General features: G+C 44.0%; 1 protein-coding gene across 4 annotated transcripts in view; it reads left to right on the top strand.

The window, feature by feature from the left end:
- LOC147030159 (complement C3-like) overlaps positions 1-21618 on the top strand; it is a 741443-nt gene that overhangs the window by 564131 nt on the left and 155694 nt on the right. For all 4 annotated transcript variants that reach the window (XM_085873916.1, XM_085873917.1, XM_085873918.1 and 1 more), the window contains one exon: positions 18441-18537. In XM_085873916.1, the coding sequence (XP_085730042.1) occupies positions 18441-18537 (97 nt within the window). The remainder of the gene's footprint in view (positions 1-18440; positions 18538-21618) is intronic.

Genomic DNA, 21618 nt, shown 5'->3' with positions numbered 1-21618 from the left:
ATATAATGTGTGTCAAGGGGTGGACGTTCTTAGATCTGTGAACCCCAAACACAGAATCCTCAACTGAATAGTCAAGGCTTAACTTTTGTTTGTTGATGTGTATGTGTGTGTGTCCCAACCCTCACATTCAAAATCTCAACCCTAACTCAATCCTCGCCCAACACAATGTCTTTTTCAAAATGAGATTTCCACCTATATATATATATATATTTTTACGTTTTTTTTTTCTTCTTCCAATTCTGTCTTTTAAGGCTTTCAGGTTTGATGACGTAGAAAGGGGGAGTAAGCCTGCACTTTCTTCCCAGAACTTTCTTGATCTTGCTCCCATCAAGCACCATCCGACAAAGAATTACATCGATAGGTTTAGATCCCAAAGAGTGATAGCAACTCCAAAAGTCTCCAAAATATAAATAAATAAAATAATAATAATAATAAATAAATAAATAAATAAATAAAAGCCCCCAAAAAAGTTTCAAGTGTCCAACATAAACCCAACTTTCCAAGTCTTCAAGGTATAACCACATTCCCGTTGAGTTTCCAAGATATGTATCACATTGTGAGTTATCAATCCAGAACCCACATTTCAAGTATTCAAAGTAAAACCAACTTACAAAGTCTCTTAAGGATAACTCATTTACTGATTTTTTCAAAATTTGTGAGTCTCCAAGGTAGGACCCATATTTAGAACCATCTTGGCAGAACCCTTTTCCTGAGTCTCCAAGGTAGTTATTTAAACCATCAAGGCAGAACTCATTTACTGATTTTTTCAAAATTTGTGAGTCTCCAAGGTAGGCCCCATATTTAGAACCATCTTGGAAGAACCCTTTTCCTGAGTCTCCAAGGTAGTTATTTAAACCATCAAGGCAGAACTCATTTCTTGATTTTTTCAAAATTTGTGAGTCTCCAAGGTAAAACTTGTATTCTGGCTCATCAAGGTATAACTTGTTCAGTGGGTATTGTCTTGATAACTCACAATGAGTACTATTGCTGTAAAACTCTTTTTCAGGATTTTGCTGGTCTCCAAGGTATAACTCTTTGGTTGGGTCATCAAGGACGAACTCGTTCTGTGGGTCTTGGTCGCTCATAAGGTCTTCAACCAAGCCAACAATTTCGCCCCAAGTTGTAGCAAAAGCAGTATTTTCATTTCGTATTTCAGTCACAATTTCCTGTGAGAGAAAATAATAATGTATTAATTAAGTTATTTAATTATTAAATGAGTATGCTTCAATCAAAGTTTGAAAATAGGAAAATAAAAAATCTTACCTCAATAGATAAGAGGTTTGAATCCAGTTCATCAACTTGAAGGTTTAGTTCCATACAAGACAGAGAGTTCCAAGGAACACCAAAGTCATCCCACTCAAGGTCTTGGTCGCTCATAAGGTCTTCAACCAAGCCAACAATTTACCCCAAGTTGTAGCAAAAGCAGTATTTTCATTTCGTATTTCAGTCACAATTTCCTGTGAGAGAAAATAATAATGTATTAATTAAGTTGTTTAATTATTAAATGAGTATGCTTCAATCAAAGTTTGAAAATAGGAAAATAAAAATTCTTACCTCAATAGATAAGAGGTTTGAATCCAGTTCATCAACTTGAAGGTTTAGTTCCATAGAAGACAGAGAGTTCGAGACAAGCACACAAAACACCATTGCCAGCAAAAACAAATGTTTAAAATGGAGCCTGGGTTTGAAGCTTTTATAGAGAAAGACTGGTGGGTGTGGTTTCCTTTGGAAATTCCCTGGGCAAGCCTAGGCAAGCCTTCATTGGGAAATTTTTCAAAACCATAACATCCTGTAATTTTCTAGTGATTTCTTTGTGAGTCAGAGATGAACTGGAAATGATGTAAGAGTGGGCGGGGCTTAGCAAAAGTGGGCGGGGCTTAGGAAAAGTGGGCGGGGTTTAGAAAAAATACCTTATGAAAAGTGGGCGGAGCTTAGCAAAAGTGGGCGGGGCTTAGGAAAAGTGGGCGTGGCTTAGAAAAATACCTCATGAAAAGTGGGCGGAGCTTAGCAAAAGTGGGCGGGGCTTAGGAAAAGTGGGCGTGGCTTAGAAAAAATACCTTATGAAAAGTGGGCGGAGCTTAACAAAAGTGGGCGGGGCTTAGCAAAAGTGGGCGGGGCTTAAAGAAAATACCTTATGAAAAGTGGGCAGAGCTTAACAAAAGTGGGCGGGGCTTAGCAAAAGTGGGCGGGGCTTAAAGAAAAGTGGGCGGGGCTTATTGAATACCTTGTGGAAAGTGGGCGGGGCTTAACAAAAGTGGGCGGGGCTTAAAGAAAAGTGGGCGGGGCTTAACAAAAAATAACCTGTGGCTCAGGAGGTGGTCAAACAAGAGCATTAAGAGAAGTTTATCATTTCGTAATGGCACAAATGGGGTATCTTAAAAAATATAAAGATTCAAATGTTTTGTTTGTCAATATTTTAGATGGGGATTATTGTGCAAAGAAAATTAAACTATTGAAGGAATTTGAGAATGAACAAATCTTTATAGGTTCAATGAGTGAGCTGTTCAACCCCCAGGTGTTCAATTCAATGAGGTTCAACCTCCAAGTTAAAAGGGGAGACAAATAAATATACCTTGGGATAAAAAGGGGATTTATTTTTAGGGAAAAAAAATATGAATCGCTGAAAATCCCCCATTCATTTACATGGGGAAAAGTGAGCCAGAATCAGTATTCTTACCCTACTTACATGTAACATTAAAAAGTGCACAATTTTCCCCTTTTTTTGTTCAAAAAGTGGGAATTCTTAACATGTTAAATGCTCCAAAATAGGGCTCAGAGGGCACTAGAGAGCGTCTAGAACCCCAGAGCTTCCAGGGCCCTAAGGCGGGCCCTGGACCCCGCCGCAAGGGTCGAGCGCTCCGCGCTCGAGATGTGCGCTTCGCGCACATTATTTGGTGTCGGTTGCAAATCCTCCCTAATTCTGATTTCCAAAAGTTGGCATCTCTGATTATAGTCTTCACGGAGGGCTTCATGACTTCACCGCCTCACCGGGCTTTTCGTTTTGATATATATATATATATATATATATATATATATATATATATATATATATATATATATATATATATATATATATATATATATATATATATATATATATATATATATACACACAGATCTTCTTTCGGCTGCTCCCGCTAGGGGTCGCCACAGCGGATCATCCATTATGATCTGCGTAATGATTTGGCGCAGGTTTTTTTTACGCCGGATGCCCTTCTTGACGCAACCCTGGTCGCCTCTTACGACACAGGGATATGGTACACCTATTCTAACCGGGGCATACACCGGGCCCAGTACACTGGTACTCACTTCGCCGACCTCGGAAGGATGACAGGCTGAGTCAACCTCCTGGTGTGTATTAATACAAGCTGCTAACGGGGCTTGAACTCAGAACCTTTTGGATCCCAAGCCGCTACCTTAACCACTACGCCAACACCAGGCATATATATATATATATATATATATATATATATATATATATATATATATGTATGTATATGTATATGTATATGTATATGTATATATATATATATATGTATATATATATATATATATATATATATCAGGTCAGGTCAGGTATGGGAGCATGTGCCAGAACAGCGCGTCGCTGCGTCCACTTTCCGCCGGTACTCCAGGGGCCTCCGTCTGGCCATCCCCCAGGCAGATGCCAGGCCCATCCCCATCTCCTTGAGATGATGGTCAACCTGCTGCAACCATGAGGCACGTGGTCGGCCCACTGGCCTCCTCCACTCATGAGACTCCCTCGCTGAGAGAATCTGGTGAGCAGGATCAGCGTCAGGAAAACGAGCCACATGTCCATACAGCCGCAGCTGACGCTCACGGACTATGCAGGTAACAAATCTCATCCGAGTCTCTCTCAGCAACCGCTCGTTGGACACAAAATCCGACCAGCGATAGCCAAGGATTCTCCGAAGAGACCTGGTACCAAAGGAATTAAGTCTCCGTCTCAGATCCTTGGTCAAAGTCCAAGTCTCGCACCCATAGAGCAAGACTGGAAGTACCAAGGACCTGAAGACTCGGACTTTCGTCCTCCCGCACAGGTACCGGCAGCGCCACACCCCATGATCCAGTGAATCCATGACTCCCCAGGCCCGACCCAGACGTCTATTGACCTCCGGCTCACAACCTGCGGAGACATGAATATCACTGCCAAGGTAAGTGAATCTATCCACGACCTCAACATCCTCACCACAAACAGACACAGACAGGACAGCAGCATCCAAGATGTCACCGAAAGCCTGGATCTTTGTTTTGACCCAAGAAATCCGTAATCCCAACGGCTCCGACTCCTCATTCAGCACCTCGAGGGCCCCCAAGAGGATGTCTAAAGTCTCCGCAAAGATGACTGCATCATCTGCAAAATCAAGGTCCGAGATCTTGACATTGCCAAACGATGCACCGCAACTTGATCTCTCCGACATCCTCCCAAAAATCCAGTCCATACAAGTGCTGAAAAGTGTGGGGGCAAGTACACATCCCTGACGAACTCCAGTAACAACTGGAAATAAGTCAGAGGCGGTACCACCACACTTCACAGCACTCTCAGTACCAGAGTAGAGTTCAGACATCAGATCGATCAGTTTCGGTGGCACCCCACGAAGACCAAGAATCCTCCAGAGGACATCCCGATTCACTGAATCGAACGCTTTACAGAGATCAACATAGGCTGCAAGCAGCCCCTGCCGAAACTCTCGTCTGCGTTCAGTGAGGACACGAAGAGCAAGGATACGGTCAATCGTTGACCTCTTTGGCGTAAAGCCTGACTGCTCTGGACGCTGGTGCTCAAGCAGATGGTGGCGAACCCTATCAAGAATTATCCGAGCAAAGACCTTGCCCGGCACTGAGAGCAGCGTCACCCCTCGGTAGTTGTTGCAGTCTTGGCGATCACCCTTCCCTTTCCAGAGAGGGACAACAAGGCCCCTCTTCCAGTCAGTTGGGATGATGCCTGTGTTCCAGGCAGAGCACAAAACTGCATGCAACGACGCGAGTGCAGCATTTCCACCAGCCTTGAGAAGTTCAGCATGGATGCCACAGATCCCTGGAGCTTTGCCCCGTTTCAACTGGTTCACCGCAGCTCGTGTTTCCACAAGCGATGGTGGACCACAGTTGATTAGAGGGTCAGCAACAGGGATTGTAACACCCTTGACGTCCAACTCGACAGCTGGGGGATCAGCCTGGTACAACCGCTCAAAGTAACCGGCCCAGCGGGCCTTCACTTCAGACTCCTCTGTCAAGAGCCTACCACTCTCTGCTCGAACTGCAGTGCTCCGAGGGATGGGCTTGGATGAACGTAATGCGCGAATTCCCCTGTAAGCGGGACGAGAATCACCTGTCCACAGGTGATGCTCTACCCCCTCACAGATTCCTCGCACATAGGCCTCCTTGTCCACCCTCAGTGCACGTACAGTTTTACGCCTCAGCTCCCTGAACAGCTCAGCTCTGCCATTCAGCCTGGCCCTGCGACTCTGGTCAATGGTATCCAGTGTCCCTTGAGAGACAAAATTCTTCTTTGCCCTGCGGTGAACTCCAAGGCATCCACCGGCAACATCAAGGACGGTGGTCTTGAAGGCGCTCCACAACTCTTCAGGACCCCCCAAAGCACCCAGACCCCCCAAGTGTCCACTCAGCCTGTTCGCAAACTCCTCAGCTACTCTCTCATCCCTGAGCTTGGCAACATCCAGCCTAGGCTGGGATGGTACCATTCTCCAGGATTTAAGGTGCAGCTTTAGAGTTGCTACAACAAGCCTGTGGTCAGTATTGAGGAACTGAGCACTCCGGTAGACCCTGCAGTTCTGGATCATCCTCCAACGACCGTCAATGAGGACATGGTCAATCTCCTTTGCCACACCGCCAGCGTTGGAATACCAAGTCCAGCGATGAGCTTGCGGGCGCTGAAACCATGAACCAGCCACCCTAAGTCCATGACTTCTTGCATATATATATATATATATATATATATATATATATATATATATATATATATATATATATATATATATATATATATATATATATATATATATATATATATATATATATATATATACAGTGGGGAGAACAAGTATTTGATACACTGTCGATTTTGCAGGTTTTTCCACTTACAAAGCACGTAGAAGTCTGTAATTTTTATCATAGGTACACTTCAACTGTGAAAGACGAAATCTAAAACAAAAATCCTGAAAATCACATTTTATCATTTTAAAATAATTAATTTGCATTTTATTGCATTAAATAAGTATTTGATTACCCACCAACCAGGAAGAATTTCGGCTCTCACAGACCTGTTAGTTTTGTCTTTAAGAAGCCCTCCCATTCTCCACTAATTACCTGGATTAACTGCACCTGTTTGAACTCGTTATCTGCATAAAAGACAGCTGTCCACACTCAATCAATCAGACTCCAACCTCTACACATTGGGCAAGACCAGAGAGCTGTCTAAGCACATCAGGTACAAAATTGTAGACTTGCACAAGGCTGGGATGGGCTTCAGGACAATAGGCAAGCAGCTTGGTGAGAAGGCAACAACTGTTGGCACAATTATTAGAAAATGGAAGAAGTTCAAGATAACAGTCATTCTCCCTCAGTCTGGGGCTCCATGCAAGATCTCACCGCGTGGAGCCTCAACGATCATGAGAGGTGAGGGATCAGCCCAGAACTACACGGCAGGTCCTGGTCAATGACCTGAAGAGAGCTGGGACCACAGTATCAAAGAAAACCAAAAGTAACACACTATGCCGTCATGGATTTAAATCCTGCAGTGCACGCAAGGTCCCTCTGCTCAAGCCAGCGCATGTCCAGGCCCGTCTGAAGTTTACCAATGACCATCTGGATGATCCAGAGGAGGAATGGGAGAAGGTCATGTGGTCTGATGAGACCAAAATCGAGCTTTTTGGTTGAAACTCCACTTGCCGTGTTTGGAGGAAGAAGAAGGATGAGTACAACCCCAAGAACACCATCCCAACCGTGAAGCATGGTGGTGGAAACATCATTCTTTGGGGATGCTTTTCTGCAAAGGGGACAGGACGACTGCACCATATTGAGGAAAGGATGGATGGGGCCATGTATCGTGAGATCTTGGCTAACAATCTCCTTCCCTCAACAAGAGCATTGAAGATGGGGCATGGCTGGGTCTTCCAGCATGACAACGACCCGAAACACACAGCCAGGGCAACTAATGAGTGGCTCCGTAAGAAGCATCTCAAGGTCCTGGAGTGGCTGAGCCAGTCTCCAGACCTGAACCCAATAGAAAATCTTTGGAGGGAGCTGAAAGTCTGTGTTGCCCAGCGACAGCCCCGAAACCTGAAGGATCTGGAGAAGATCTGTATGGAGGAGTGGGCCAAAATCCCTGCTGCAGTCTGTGCAAACCTGGTTAAGAACTACAGGAAACATCTGATCTCTGTAATTGCAAACAAAGGTTTCTCTGCCAAATATTAAGTTCTGTTTTTCTGATGTATCAAATACTAATTTCAAGCAATAAAATGCAAATTAATTATTTAAAAATCATACAATGTGATTTTCAGGATTTTTGTTTTAGATTCCGTCTTTCACAGTTGAAGTGTACCTATGATAAAAATTACAGACCTCTCGGTGCTTTGTAAGTGGGAAAACCTGCAAAATCGGCAGTGTATTAAATACTTATTCTGCCCACTGTGTGTGTGTATGTGTATGTGTATATATATATATATATATATATATATATATATATATATATATATATATATATATATATATATATATATATATATATATATATATATGCAAATAAACATGACATCGTGACCGAAGCTTTTCGTGCTGCACTCTTCAGGGCAAAAGGAATTTGTACGATCTCTGCGTCTCTTTCAGCATGGAAAGATCAAGGGAAGTAGTTTAACAAATGGTATATTCACACATATATATATATACATATATATATATATATATATATATATGTATATATACATACATATACATATACATATACATATATATGTACATATACAGTAATCCCCCGCTATATCGCGGTTCTCCTATCGCGCCCCTGCTTCATCACGGTTTTTCCCTTGGAACCTAACTAATTTTTTCTGCAGATTCCCCCGGTACATCGCGGTAATAATATATAAAATATAAATTATTTAAGCAATAAATTATAACGCGTGGCGCTCGACCAGTCACACAACGCACGAGACAAAGTTTCGCTTCTGAACTTCGAATATTTTCTCCGTTTTTTTCTCCAAGCCCCACGATGCCACCCAAACACCTTGCACCTTCTAAAGCTTCTGGCAAGGAACCGAAACGCCAGAGGAAGGTTTATATTCACTCGATGTAAATAAATCCCAATCGTGTTTAAAGACCGTCCAGCGTTTAATAATCACTCGATATAAATCAAACCCAATTGTGTTTATACACCGCCCAGCGTTTAATAATCACTCTATAAATAAAACCCAATCGTGTTTACACACCGCCCAGCGTTTAATATTCACTCGATATAAATCAAACCGAATCGTGTTTACACACCACCGAGCATTTAATAATTACTCGATATAAATCAAACCGAATCGTGTTTATACACCACCCAGCGTTTATTATGCACTCGATATAAATCAAACCCAATCGTGTTTATACACCACGTTTATAAAAAAGTCATTTTTTGGGGAGGCGTCCATTCATCGCGGATTTTCACTTCTCGCGGGGGGGGGGGGGTTTGGAACGTAACCCCCGTGATAAACGGGGGATGACTGTATGTATATATATATATATATATATATATATATATATATATATATATATATATATATATATATATATATATATATATATATATTGTGGTTATGGAAATTCACAGAACACCATTCAGGTTCCTATAGAGTAGTTATCTCGGTAAGTACGTGTTTTATAGATGTTCTGCGCTGCGATTTATTTTAGGAAAACCTCATCTTCAACGTCAGCCGCAAAATTTCCGTTGGTTGCGGACATGCTGCGGAACACGGCATCCCCCGCGTGCTTAGTCGGTGAAAGGTGAAGCCCCTACCACCAAACCCTCTGCTCCCGGCATTCTCCACGCGCTCGCTAGAGTGCGGGCGTGTTTAGCCTGCATCCACGGTCCGAATTCCTTACCTAATATGGGCATAAAAGCAGCTCGGGGGGGGGAATGGAATGCGGCAGCCCCCACCGACAGTGGATGAGTCACGCGGAAGCGAGGCACGCCAGAGAGAAATAAAAAGGGAAGAGAGGGACGGAAACCCAGTTTACACTAGCTGACACGAGCTTTTTCTACCAGATTCTACTAGCTTCTACCAGCTTCTTTGAGCTTCTCCGAGCTTCAAGCTTCTTGTCGTTCTCCGGGCGTGGTCCTCCCGTCGTCCTTCGCGGCTGGTCCTCCTGTTGTTCTGGTCACGCAGGAGTTCTGGAAAGTGTGCACGGAGGCTCTTCTCCCACCAGCCTTCGCCCTGCCGACTTCGCTCGCTTGGACCATCCGGATCGTGCTGGGGGTCCAGTAGGACCCAGGGACCTGGTCCTTGAAGACTGCATGAGGCGGGCAGGTCCGAGATAGGGCTTAATAAAGACCAGCTGGTCCGATCATTTGTGTGGGTGTGTGTGTGTTCGTGGCACCAGTCCAGTAAGTCGTGAATTGTATAAGTGCCTGTATATACTTGCATTTCTAATACCCGGCTGTCGGTTTTTGTTCGTGTCTTGTCCCCTATCCCCATTCATTGACCGCATGCCTACTGTAAATAAATGCCCCATTGTTTGAATGTCAACCTGCTCGTTTGTGTCATTTTCCCTGCATTGACTGCCACGGCAAGTATCGGGAATTAACTGGCTTTTAAAGCCGATAAAAGTGAGTCTGGTCTGACGGGAATTGGCGATATCAAACCGCTTGGCTTCGCATACGGAACGAGCACGCTTAAGTGGCTCGTTTTTGTAGAAGTCCCGTCGAGATATAAACTCTCGGTATTTCTGTCCACGTGAATAGTTAGGTAAATCGACAATTCGGCAATCGACCCTGTAGCGCGTGGACAGAGTATTGACTGGTTTATGATGCGTTAAGGCATCCGTGACTGGATTTCGCGGTTGGTCCGGAAAGTCACGACTGGATTGTCACCTATGGTGGGCGCACGACCGCGATTGGGCTGAAGCGGCCATCTGCACGCCGAACATGGCGGAAATCTACAACAATATATATATATATATATATATATATATATATATATATATATATATATATATATATATATATATATATATATATATATATATATATATGAGCCTGGTGTTGGCGCAGTGGTTCGGACAGCGGCTTGGGATCCAAGAGGTCCTGAGTTCAAGCCCCGTTGGGCCACTGAATGAATACACCAGGGGGTTGACTCAGCCTGTCATCCTTCCGAGGTCGGTGAAATGAGTACCAGTATACTGGGCCGGTGTATACCCCGCTTAAAATAGGTGTACCTTATCCCTGTGTCGTAAGAGGCGACCAGGGTTGCGTCAGGAAGGGCATCCGGCGTAAAACATGTGCCAAATCACTGTGCGGATCATACAGATGATCCGCTGTGGCGACCCCTCACGGGAGCAGCCGAAAGAAGAAGAAGATACACATATATATATATATATATATATATATATATATATATATATATATATATATATATATATATATATATATACATATCATCATCACACCATTTGAAAGCCTTTATCCCTGAGCAGGGGTCAGCTTTTTGCAGGCTCCAATCATGGTACCCTTTCTTTTGGCAATGTTTTTATGGCCGGATGCCCTTCCTGACGCCAACCCTTAAGTCGCCTTCGACCCTGCAAGGATAATTACCAGTATACTGGTGCTCATTTTGCCGACCTTTGGAACGATGACAGGCTAAGTCAACCCCCCTGATGCTAACTCAGCAGCCAGCGGGGCTCGAACGCAGGACCCCAAGGATCCCAAGCCACCGCCTTAACCACTGAGCCACACCAGGCTCATATATATATATTGTTGCGGTATTCGCGCCCGCCGGCGTGCGACGGCCACGTAACTCGAATCGCGGCACGTCGCCCACCGGACGGACAATCCAGTCGTGACCCTCTCGGACTAACGCCGGGAACCAGTCACGGGTGGACCTTTCGGTCTCACCGCGATCGAGCCAATCAGCCCCCGCGTGGGATAGGGTTGCTCGCCAAATTCGACCTACCTAAGTACCCACGCGGAGGGTAGACCGGGCGATCGCACCTCGCCGCAGGTCGACTTCGGACACGGGCCACTTAAGCGACCCGTTCCGTACTATCGGGATAACCGAGCGGTGTTATCGTCGACCTCGACGGTTCGATTAATTATCGGGCGTATCTCAGCCCACTACCAACCCTTTACGTGAAGCAAGATGAGGATTCAAAGAAAGAAATGACGAAGCGAAGCGGGAAACAGTTCAACAATAAAGCACATTTATTCGCGGCACACGGGAAGCACACATTCAATTCCACCAAAAGCACACAGAAAAGACACAATGCAATTTACACAAAAAGCAAATGTAAAAGTGAAAACACAATGCAGAGCTAATACCGACTACCGAGCACACGGCAACACTTATACAATTCTACTTCACAGACGGCGCCGACAACACATACCCAAAACCAAGGAAAGAATACCCTCAAGGATGAGGCGGGCCTGAGGCCGAGACCGGGTCGCGCCTACCCGTCTGGTGATGAGACGCGGAGCGGCGATGGCGCCTCACTCCACGGGCCTCGCGGACAGTGCCTGGCAGGGGGTGGGAACGGGGCCCCCTTGGTCGCACTATCTCAGCGCGGGGGGAAACAGGAGGGGGTTGCTGATGCTCGGGGTATCGAGGAACTTTATTATCCCTGGTGTGCGTCTCCACCTCGGCCAGGTCGCGCTGCCGGCCTCCCTCGGGCGTGCAGCTCCTGGCACCGACGCGAGCACCCCCTCGTCTGCCTTCGCCGCTGCCGCCTCTCCGCCTCTGGACCCTCCGACTCTGGACTCCTCTTTGGGCTCTCCTCGTTGGACTCTCCGATCGACTCTCCCCTTCGCGACTCTCTTCAGCTTCTCCAGCTACTGCAGGCTTCGGGCTCCAGACTTCCACACTTGACTCTCCACCCTCCGACTCCTTCTCGTTCTCTTCTGCTGACTGACGAACACCGTCCTTTTATCCCCCCGTAGCTTCGCCTTTTACCCCCTCCCTTCGAACTTTCACCTCGCTCCCCATTGGCCCGAGAAAAAGTGGGCGTGAAGGCTTTTTGATCCACAAATTTGCATATATCGATCGTTCTGGAGGCGGGGCCAAATCGCCTCTCGCTCACCGATTGGACGGCAAAAAGTGGGCGTGTGTCGTTTTTGATCCGTTTTTGAAGCACAAAATCCGTGATTTTGTACACGCTGTTCGACGTGCGCCCTGCACGAGTCCAACACCGGTACCCACAGCGGGGCAAGAACGGTGGCGATGCTACGGTTGCGAGGTGTGACGTGAGGGTCGTGGCGGTTGTGGTGAAGCGGCGTTGTGGTTGGTGGTTGATGTTGTGGTTGTGGTGGTAATCATGGCGGTTGGTCCAAAATAAAGATAGTGAAAGAAAAACGGCTATCCTGAAGAGTCGCAGCTCGCATAAATGACATGTATTCCCACTAGACAACGGGTTTGGACCTAACTACACATGTACTTACCGAGATACCTCACCTAAGGGACCTGAATGGTGGTTTGCGAATTTGGTAACCACAACAATATATATATATATATATATATATATATATATATATATATATATATATATATATATATATATATATAAATACAAACAAACATACAGTAGACAAGCCTGGTGTTGGCTTAGTGGTTAGGGTGGCGGCTTGGGATCCCAGGGTCCTGAGTTCAAGCCCTGTTGGCTGCTGAATTAACACCAGGGGGTTGACTCAGCCTGTCATCCATCCGAGGTCGGCGAAATGAGTGCCAGTGTACTGGTTCCGGTGTATGCCCCGGTTAGAATAGGTGTGCCATATCCCTGTGTGTCGTAAGAGGCGACCAGGGTTGGCGTCAGGAAGGGCATCCGGCCATAAAACATTGCCTCATATCAAGAAAATAAAAAAGCCAAACCCCTGCACAGCAGGGAAAAATGGCTGTAAAAACGGTCATTTTTTTATATTACACATACAGTAGACTTGGCGTAAGTCGTCACCATCGGGACCGAGAAAAAAGTTACGACTGAGACATGTGACGACTTACGCGTTTGCGAACATTCATGATGACTGTGGGGTGAAGGATGAAGTTGCGCGTGGCCTGGACACGTACGTGTGAGAGGGCGCAACAATCTCTAAGCCGGCTATTGTACCAAAAAGGAAACACAATCCTCGGGGCATAGGTGGGGGTTCATTGGTTAGTTGGAAAGTGATCAAGCAAAGATGGAATTCATGAATCACTTTATCAAAAGTAAAGATAATGAACAACTGTAAGACAACTCATATACCATCGGTGATGGTATATGACCATAGACAAATGTGGAATGAAACGCTGTTAGAATTCATTCATTGGAATGAATGTAGAATGAGTTTTCATATGGAATGAAAACTCGTATACCATCGAAAAATTACATGACACGCAGTCATCGTGATGACTACCACTCAATACCTATGTGAAAGTGAGTGTGGTGATGTACAAAACAAGCCAATAAAAAACCATGATCGGACTTCAACACTAAGCTCGATCGATCCTTTACTCCTTCACCAGAGACTGCATTGCGCAGCCTGTATACCTCTTCAGATGCATGTGGGACGGCGCGCTGACTGTGCTGAACGCAGCGCAGTTATAAATAGCCGTGCATCACGATTCCATGAAATCGGGCTTCTCACGAAGCAGCAGTTCCGTGTGACGAGTTAGGTGTGGGAGTTTACTTGAGTTTGCATAACGCGGGAACGGACATCTGACGACTTAGACGAAGTGACGGCTTAGAGATGAAGACTTACAGACTTTATTCAAAGTCTGTAAGTCTATTTAACATTAGATAAATTCGGGACTTTTTGACGCTGCCGACTTAGGCGAAGTGACGAGTTACACGCTGCCGACTTGCGCCTAGTCTACTGTATATGTATGTGTGTGTGTATATATATATATGTATATATATATATATATATACATATACATGTACATATACATATACATATACATATACATATACATATACATATACATATACATATACATATACATATATATATATATATATATATATATATATATATATATATATATATTGTTACGGTGCCGGTGTTCGGCCGCGAGCCGACCGCTCTTACGGAGCCGCAAGTCGAGTCGGCCCGACCGATCGCCCGGAATATAGATCGCCGCCCAGATAACTCCGAAACCGACGGGTCCTTGTGCAAGAACTGAAATACGCCAATGGGCAGACCACGTGGGGTAGGGTCGATTGCCAACTTCAATTTACCTAAATACCCACGTGATCCAACTACCAGGGTATCCCACCCTCGACGGAACTCGTACGAAACAAGCCGCTTATGCGAGCCTGTCCCGTGCGCGATTCCGAGCGGCTTAATCGCCGAGAACCGTCGGTCTGAATGTCCCCCTTTTACAGCAAACCAACGGCTTTCTAACTACCAACACACGAAATTCTCAGTCAATGAAAGAATCGACGCTACGAGCTGAAAACATTTAACAATTGGGGTATTTATTAATAATAATGGGACACTAGGGAAGCACGTAAGAGCAGAAATATACCGACTATACGAAAAGCAATGCAATAATTTACAGCACACAAAGCACGAAACAGTTTCCTACTTATTAGACGGACACACGTGCACACACACACACACACACACACACACACACACACACACACACACACACACACACACACACACACACACACACAACCAAGAAATGGTGGTTGATGCTTTTAATAACGGAATCCAGCTCGGAGGACAGATGAGCTGAAACTCAGAACCGATCTCGAACCTCTCCACCTCGTGTGGTCTTCAAGCTGTTCGGACCCGGGCTCCAGCGAGAGCGAGCTGGATCCAATCGCCGTGATCCTTCCCGAGCTCCAGCGAATCCTCTCGTGCTTCCGAACACGTGCTGGTGAGACGAGGCGCCGATGCTTCCCGTCGATGCGTCGCTATCTCGAAGAACCACCTCCAAGATGAGGCCGATGAGTCGCACCAAGCCGGGAACCAAGCGGAGAACAAAGAGCTCCACGAACCAAGAAGAGCCAGCCGAGCAACCAGCTCAACTCTCTTCCGATGAACAAAGCCTCTCACAACACGAACCAAGAACTCTGAGCCGAGCAACCAGCTCAACTCTCTCCCGATAAACAAAGCCGACTCTCTTCGACGAACCAAGCCAGAGCCCAAAAAGCGAACCGAGCCAAGCAGAACCCGAAGGTTTGCTGAAAAGCCAAGCCGAAGCAAAAAGCTCTCCAAAAAGCCTCCACCTCACCAAGCAGAACCGAAGCTCACTGAACCAAAAGTTTCAACCCTCGCCAAGCAGAACCCAAAGGCCTGCTAAAAGCCAAGCCCAAGCAAAAAGCTTACTAAAAGCCTCAACCCTAACCCGAGCCAAGCAGAAGCCGAAGCTCTACTGAACAACCAGCCCGAACAAAGCAGAGGATCTCTTCTTTATTCTTATCGGCCCCCTCCCCCGCTTCCGGCGTGACTCATGTACTCGTGCTCCATCCCCCGCTGAACCACGGGTGGGAGGGAGTTGTTGACGTCATGAATCACGGGACGGGAGGGCTCTTCTTCCTCTTCACAGAAGAGGGGGAGGGGCGTCTCCATTGTGTTATGATCACTCCCTAACTATTAAATTGAATCTCGCAGTGCACTTAATCGATTTCTCCCCATTAAACAATGGAAGGTGAACTATCTCGGGAACAAGCACTTATTGATATAACTGACTAAAGGAACCTGAATGTTGTGTGCGATCGAATTCCCAAATTCGTAACAATATATATATATATATATATATATATATATATATATATATATATATATATATATATATATATATATATATATATACATATATATATTTATATAATATTAATATTCCGGCACGCCCCTTTCTTTGTTCCACCATCAGATTTTTGTTACTGCATGAAATGAAACAAGCTTTGACATATATAGTAATGATATTATTGTCTTCCTTAAGAGGCCCCTCAAAATTTGTTTCGATGATTATGGTAGTTAAATCTTATTATTATTATCTATATTAATATTTCGGCACGCCCCTTTTTTTGTTCCACCATCAGATTTTTGTTACTGCATGAAATGAAACAAGCTTTGACATATATAGTAATGATATTATTGTCTTCCTTCAGAGGCCCCTCAAAATTCGTTTTGATGATTATGGTAGTTAAACAGTTCGTGTTCTCCATTTGCAAAATGGGAGGAATTATTGCACAAAAAAGAAATAAAAATGCTTCCCATTTTGTAGAGGACCACGAAGATGTGTTCGTAAAACCTTTTGTGGAGTATGTTATTATTAATCACTATACGCCATAGTAAATTGCTCATGTTATTGAGCTGTCAATAAGCTATCAATCATAGACATATAATAAACTCACTTGAGTATTCATATCTCTATTTCAATGCGTAATATCAAGCGGTACCTTCATGATTACCTAATAAAACCGGTCTCGATGTCCGTCCGTCCATATATCTGTTCACAATCAAACCAATCGTGATGCATTTTAAGGCTTTCCGAGAGCTTTGGAGAGATTACCTACACTCCCGCACAATGCTGTTTTTATTATTCCTACTGCACTTCATTAGAACATAGGTCGTGGATGGATGCGCAGATCCCAGGAGAACAACTATAGCTGTACAGAACAATTCATGTTTTCGATGGATAAAAATGATATTTAATTGATATTATAATAAATTGTTTGTTTAAAATATCTTCAAATTTTGTGAGTTTTTAGTTTGTTGTGAAATACTAGGTCCTCGGGTCTCCGCATAGTGGCGTACAGGCTGAAGTCGTACTTCTGTTTACTACCGTAGAAAATCACAGAACCATCCCATCGACATGCTGTTAACAGTTTCAGAATGAGCTAAAATCTACAAGATATGAATATGTAGACGAAACTGATCGGGCTAGGTAAAATCTCCAAGATCTGAATATGTACACGAAACTGATCCGGCCTTTTGGATCACTTTAAAGTAGGGTGCCCTGTAATTTTAATGCGCTTTATGGATCCTCCGGAATTCACGAATGGTACACGTTGTGTAGTCACTAAACTACGTGGTAATGTCATCAAAGTGGAGCTAATGCGGGACAGTCGAAGGGGAAAACCTGAATGATAATCAATGGATAAAAATGATATAATATATTGTTTCAAATACATTCATGCTATCTGTCTTTTACCATATGTTGCCAGTGACGCCCGTCCAAGACGGGCACCTTTACTAGTATGTATATATATATATATATATATATATATATATATATATATATATATATATATATATATATATATATATATATATATATATATATTTATATATCTTCTTCTTCTTCTTTCGGCTGCTCCCGTTAGGGGTCGCCACAGCGGATCATCCGTATGATCCGCACAGTGATTTGGCACATGTTTTACGCCGGATGCCCTTCCTGACGCAACCCTGGTCGGCTCTTATGACACAGGGATATGGTACACCTATTTTAACCGGGGTATACACCGGCCCAGTATAATGGTACTCATTTCGCCGACCTCGGAAGGATGACAGGCTGAGTCAACCCCCTGGTGTATTAATTCAGTGGCCCAACGGGGCTCTTGAACTCAGGACCTTTTGGATCCCAAGCCGCTGCCATAACCACTGCGCCAACACCAGGCTATAACACCAGGCTCTTCACAGAAGACTGAGCCTGGTGTTGGCGCAGTGGTAAGGGCAGCAGCTTGGGATCCAAAAGGTCCTGAGTTCAAGCCCCGTTGGGCCACTGAATTAATACACCAGGGGGTTGACTCAGCCTGTCATCCTTCCGAGGTCGGCGAAGTGAGTACCAGTGTACTGGGCCGGTGTATACCCCGGTTAAAATAGGTGTACCATATCCCTGTGTCGTAAGAGGCGACCAGGGTTGCGTCAGGAAGGGCATCCGGCGTAAAACATGTGCCAAATCACAATGCGGATCATACGGATGATCCGCTGTGGCGACCCCGAACGGGAGCAGCCGAAAGAAGAAGAAGAAGATATGTGACGTGACGTGACTAAAATTAGATGCCTAAAACGTGACCTGCTTCATATATATATATATATATATATATATATATATATATATATATATATATATATATATATATATGTACGCTTCTGCTTCCCCCAATGCATGTCCCACCATCTGTTCTATTCTTTTCTATTCTGTTCTGTGTTCTTGCTCTTCCATGAACTGTGAATTTGTATATACAAAAAAACTAAATAAACCCACTTTCTTGTTTGTTTTCAGGTATCAACCAAAGGATAATGACATTTCTCGAAGGATGACCATCATTGATGTGGCCCTGCCTCCAACCTTTAAAGCCAACAAAAAATCTTTGCAACTTGTAAGAACATTATTAAAATGATGTATGATGGTGGTGTGTGTGTGTGTGTGTGTGTGTGTGTGTGTGTGTGTGTGTGTGTGTGTGTGTGTGTGTGTGTGTGTGTGTGTGTGTGTGTGTGTGTGTGTGTGTGTGTGTGTGTGTGTGTGTGTGTGTGTGTGTGTGTGTGTGTGTGTGTGTCAGTCATACTGCACATTCCATGAAAAAGTTGGCAGAACTTGAGGATATTGAAAAAAACTAGCAATGACATTCATGGATGTTTTTGTCTTTCTCTGGGGAAAAGTGACCCACTTCAAATTCTTTCTATAATATTTAAAACCTGTTTCAAATTTCATTTGATGGCCCTGATGGGTCTTATAACTCTCCTAATTGAATTTTATGACAAGTAATAATTGCAAATTTGGAGAGGAAAATGTTTTGGAAACAGCAGTGATCTTTCATACTATTATTTTATTCTGTACTCTTCCACGAGCCTTGACCATGAAAAAAAATACACTTCACCTCCTTTTGTGAAGAATGGAAGTGTTTTTCACTTTCTCTTGTTTTTCTTCATCTTTCTTTGATGGTTTACATGCATTGCATAGTCTAGACTTTGGAATATTAAACTATGTTTCATAGGATCCAGCCTTTTGATTCCAGTGACTCAATGAATATTGGCATTGGGAAGTTATTTTTGAGAGGGATGTCAGGTAATTAAGCTGGCAACCAAAATTAGCAGACCAAATTTTTATCTTTATGATTTTTATTTCCTTGAATCAACTTTTCTTCTTTTGGAGATGCCATTGATCATCTTTGGATTTCCCATAGGTCTGTATATGGATGGATGTTTAAATATATGTATATTTATAATGTTATGTTGGAAGATAATTGAAAAGAAGGAAGAACTATCTCAACCCACACAACGCATCTGCCCTGTTTCCCTCTCTACAATGGGCGGGGCTCTATATCTGCACCCACACTATCGGTATGACGAATTCTGGGGAGTTCTACGTGTCTTGGATGTTCTACTGGCCCATGGGGGCCAGTTTCAATACTGTCACACTACTCCTTCCCCATACCAGACTCGTCCCCGAGTCTGTCTCCATTGTGTACACATAGCAGGTATAGTTCTCTCTAGTACAGTTTAAAGATAGATCCCTTGAGTGTAACATTTTTAATTTCCATCCATGATCCCCAAAATAATAAAGAAAAATAATAAGAAAAACTGAATGTGTTGTTTAATTATCTATCAGACTCATACAGACGCACATATTTAATATACGAAATTATTTTACTATATATATATAACACATATCCAGGTGGGCTTAAACATTTACATTATTTACACTCCACCCTACTCCAGGATCTGCAACGCAAATGAAGATAAGTAAAGAGTCTGGTGCACATATTGACATTAAAAATGGTGCCACATCACAAGTGGTCCTTGGCACAAAAACTGGTATTGCAAACATTGCCACAATGCAAGTGATCTTGCTGAGGGCAATGATATAATCACCACAACACAAGTGGTCTTGCAGATGACACGAAGTGGGTGTACCTTAAGCCGCTGTCACACCTTGACAATTTAGCCAGCGTATGCCGATTTATGAAAAATTTGTCTAAAACGCTGGCACACGTCAAATACGTTATGGGTACGTTTTGCATACGTTAAGAGCACGCTGAAAAACACTGCCATACGTCGTAGTACACTGGCTTTAAACGTTGTACTTTTGGGTTGTCCTCAAATTTTTGCATGCTTGAAATTTTACAATGTATGCCGGCGTATGACTCACACATTCCGCTACGCTGGCCATAAGTTGTAGGCACGTTATGCGATCGTTGATACACGTCGACACACGTTACTTGTAAGGAACTCACAAGTCAAAACACGTCGAAGTAATGTTTAGCGTACCCGAAACTTATTTCTAACCTATGAGTAACGTTTTGTAAGCACGCTACACGAACGTTGTTCACACTTCGCAACACGTTACTTGAAAGTTCCTCATACGTCGAAACACGTCAAAGTAATGTTTAAGGTACCCGTGACTTATTTATAACCTATGAGTAACGTACTTGAGAATTATTTGTAAAGCATGTCCTATGCACAAATACGTATGTAGACGTATTTGACGTCTTCAGGACGACCACTGAACTTACTGAACGCGTTTCGAACTTACAGATACCGTATAATGGCGTATTGGCAGCGATTAGGGGAATTGATATTATTGGAAAAAATTGATATTATGGGAATTGATTAGGGGATTAGGGGAATAAAAAGGGGCTTCGCAGGAAGAACCCGTCTGTTTTTTTAGACTTCGTGGTGAGTACATGTCCATGTCATTCCGAGAGATGAAGGATACGACAAGGCTGAGACGACAATACGTACCTGTCCTCGAACATCAACATGACCTCATCGAGTTGACACTGCACCAGTTGCGTGCCAATAGAGCCGGGAGAAGAAGACGTGAACGGAGGAGAAGGAACTGGGTCAGACCATGGATTGGGAGGCGACACCATTACGGCATATATGACCAGCTCATGGTGGAATTCCGGAACGAGGACCATGCATCCTTCACCAACTTCCTGCGAATGCCCCCAGCGATGTTCGACGAGCTGCTCGCCAGAGTGGGTCCAAGGATAACCAAGCAGTACACCTTCTACAGGGATCCGCTTGAGCCTGGCATGAGGCTGGCACTGAGCCTGCTGCTGTTGGTGCCGTGACTGCAGTGCTGTGGAAGCAATTTAACTCGTTCAATGAAAATGATTTCAATTGCCGAGCACCAGCGTCCAAAAACAAGAGGCGAGTGACAGGCATTTATTAAAAGTGAAGTTGCAGCCGATGAATAGAAAACCTCACGTAATCGTCGAGGAACGCTGCCACGCTATGCATACGTTAGACTATCGTTGGGCATAGGTTGTGGATGCCTAAAACACGCTAATCAATCGTTGGTATGACTTATCTATAAGTTATCTAAGCGTTCTGTGTTCATTACTAGTACATTATGCATTTGTCCAAGTCGTTTTGAATACTTTAAAAACTGAAACAAAAAAAATAGTTCATCGTGGGAATGAGAAAAAAAAATTAGCCGAAAAGAACATCGAACA

Source organism: Eptatretus burgeri, chromosome 3, assembly GCF_056783735.1.
Source record: "Eptatretus burgeri isolate ZD-2024b chromosome 3, Ebu_testis_v1, whole genome shotgun sequence".
Classification (NCBI taxonomy): domain Eukaryota; kingdom Metazoa; phylum Chordata; class Myxini; order Myxiniformes; family Myxinidae; genus Eptatretus; species Eptatretus burgeri.
Note: the sequence above shows the minus strand (reverse complement) of the source record. Positions and strands in the feature narration are given on the sequence as shown.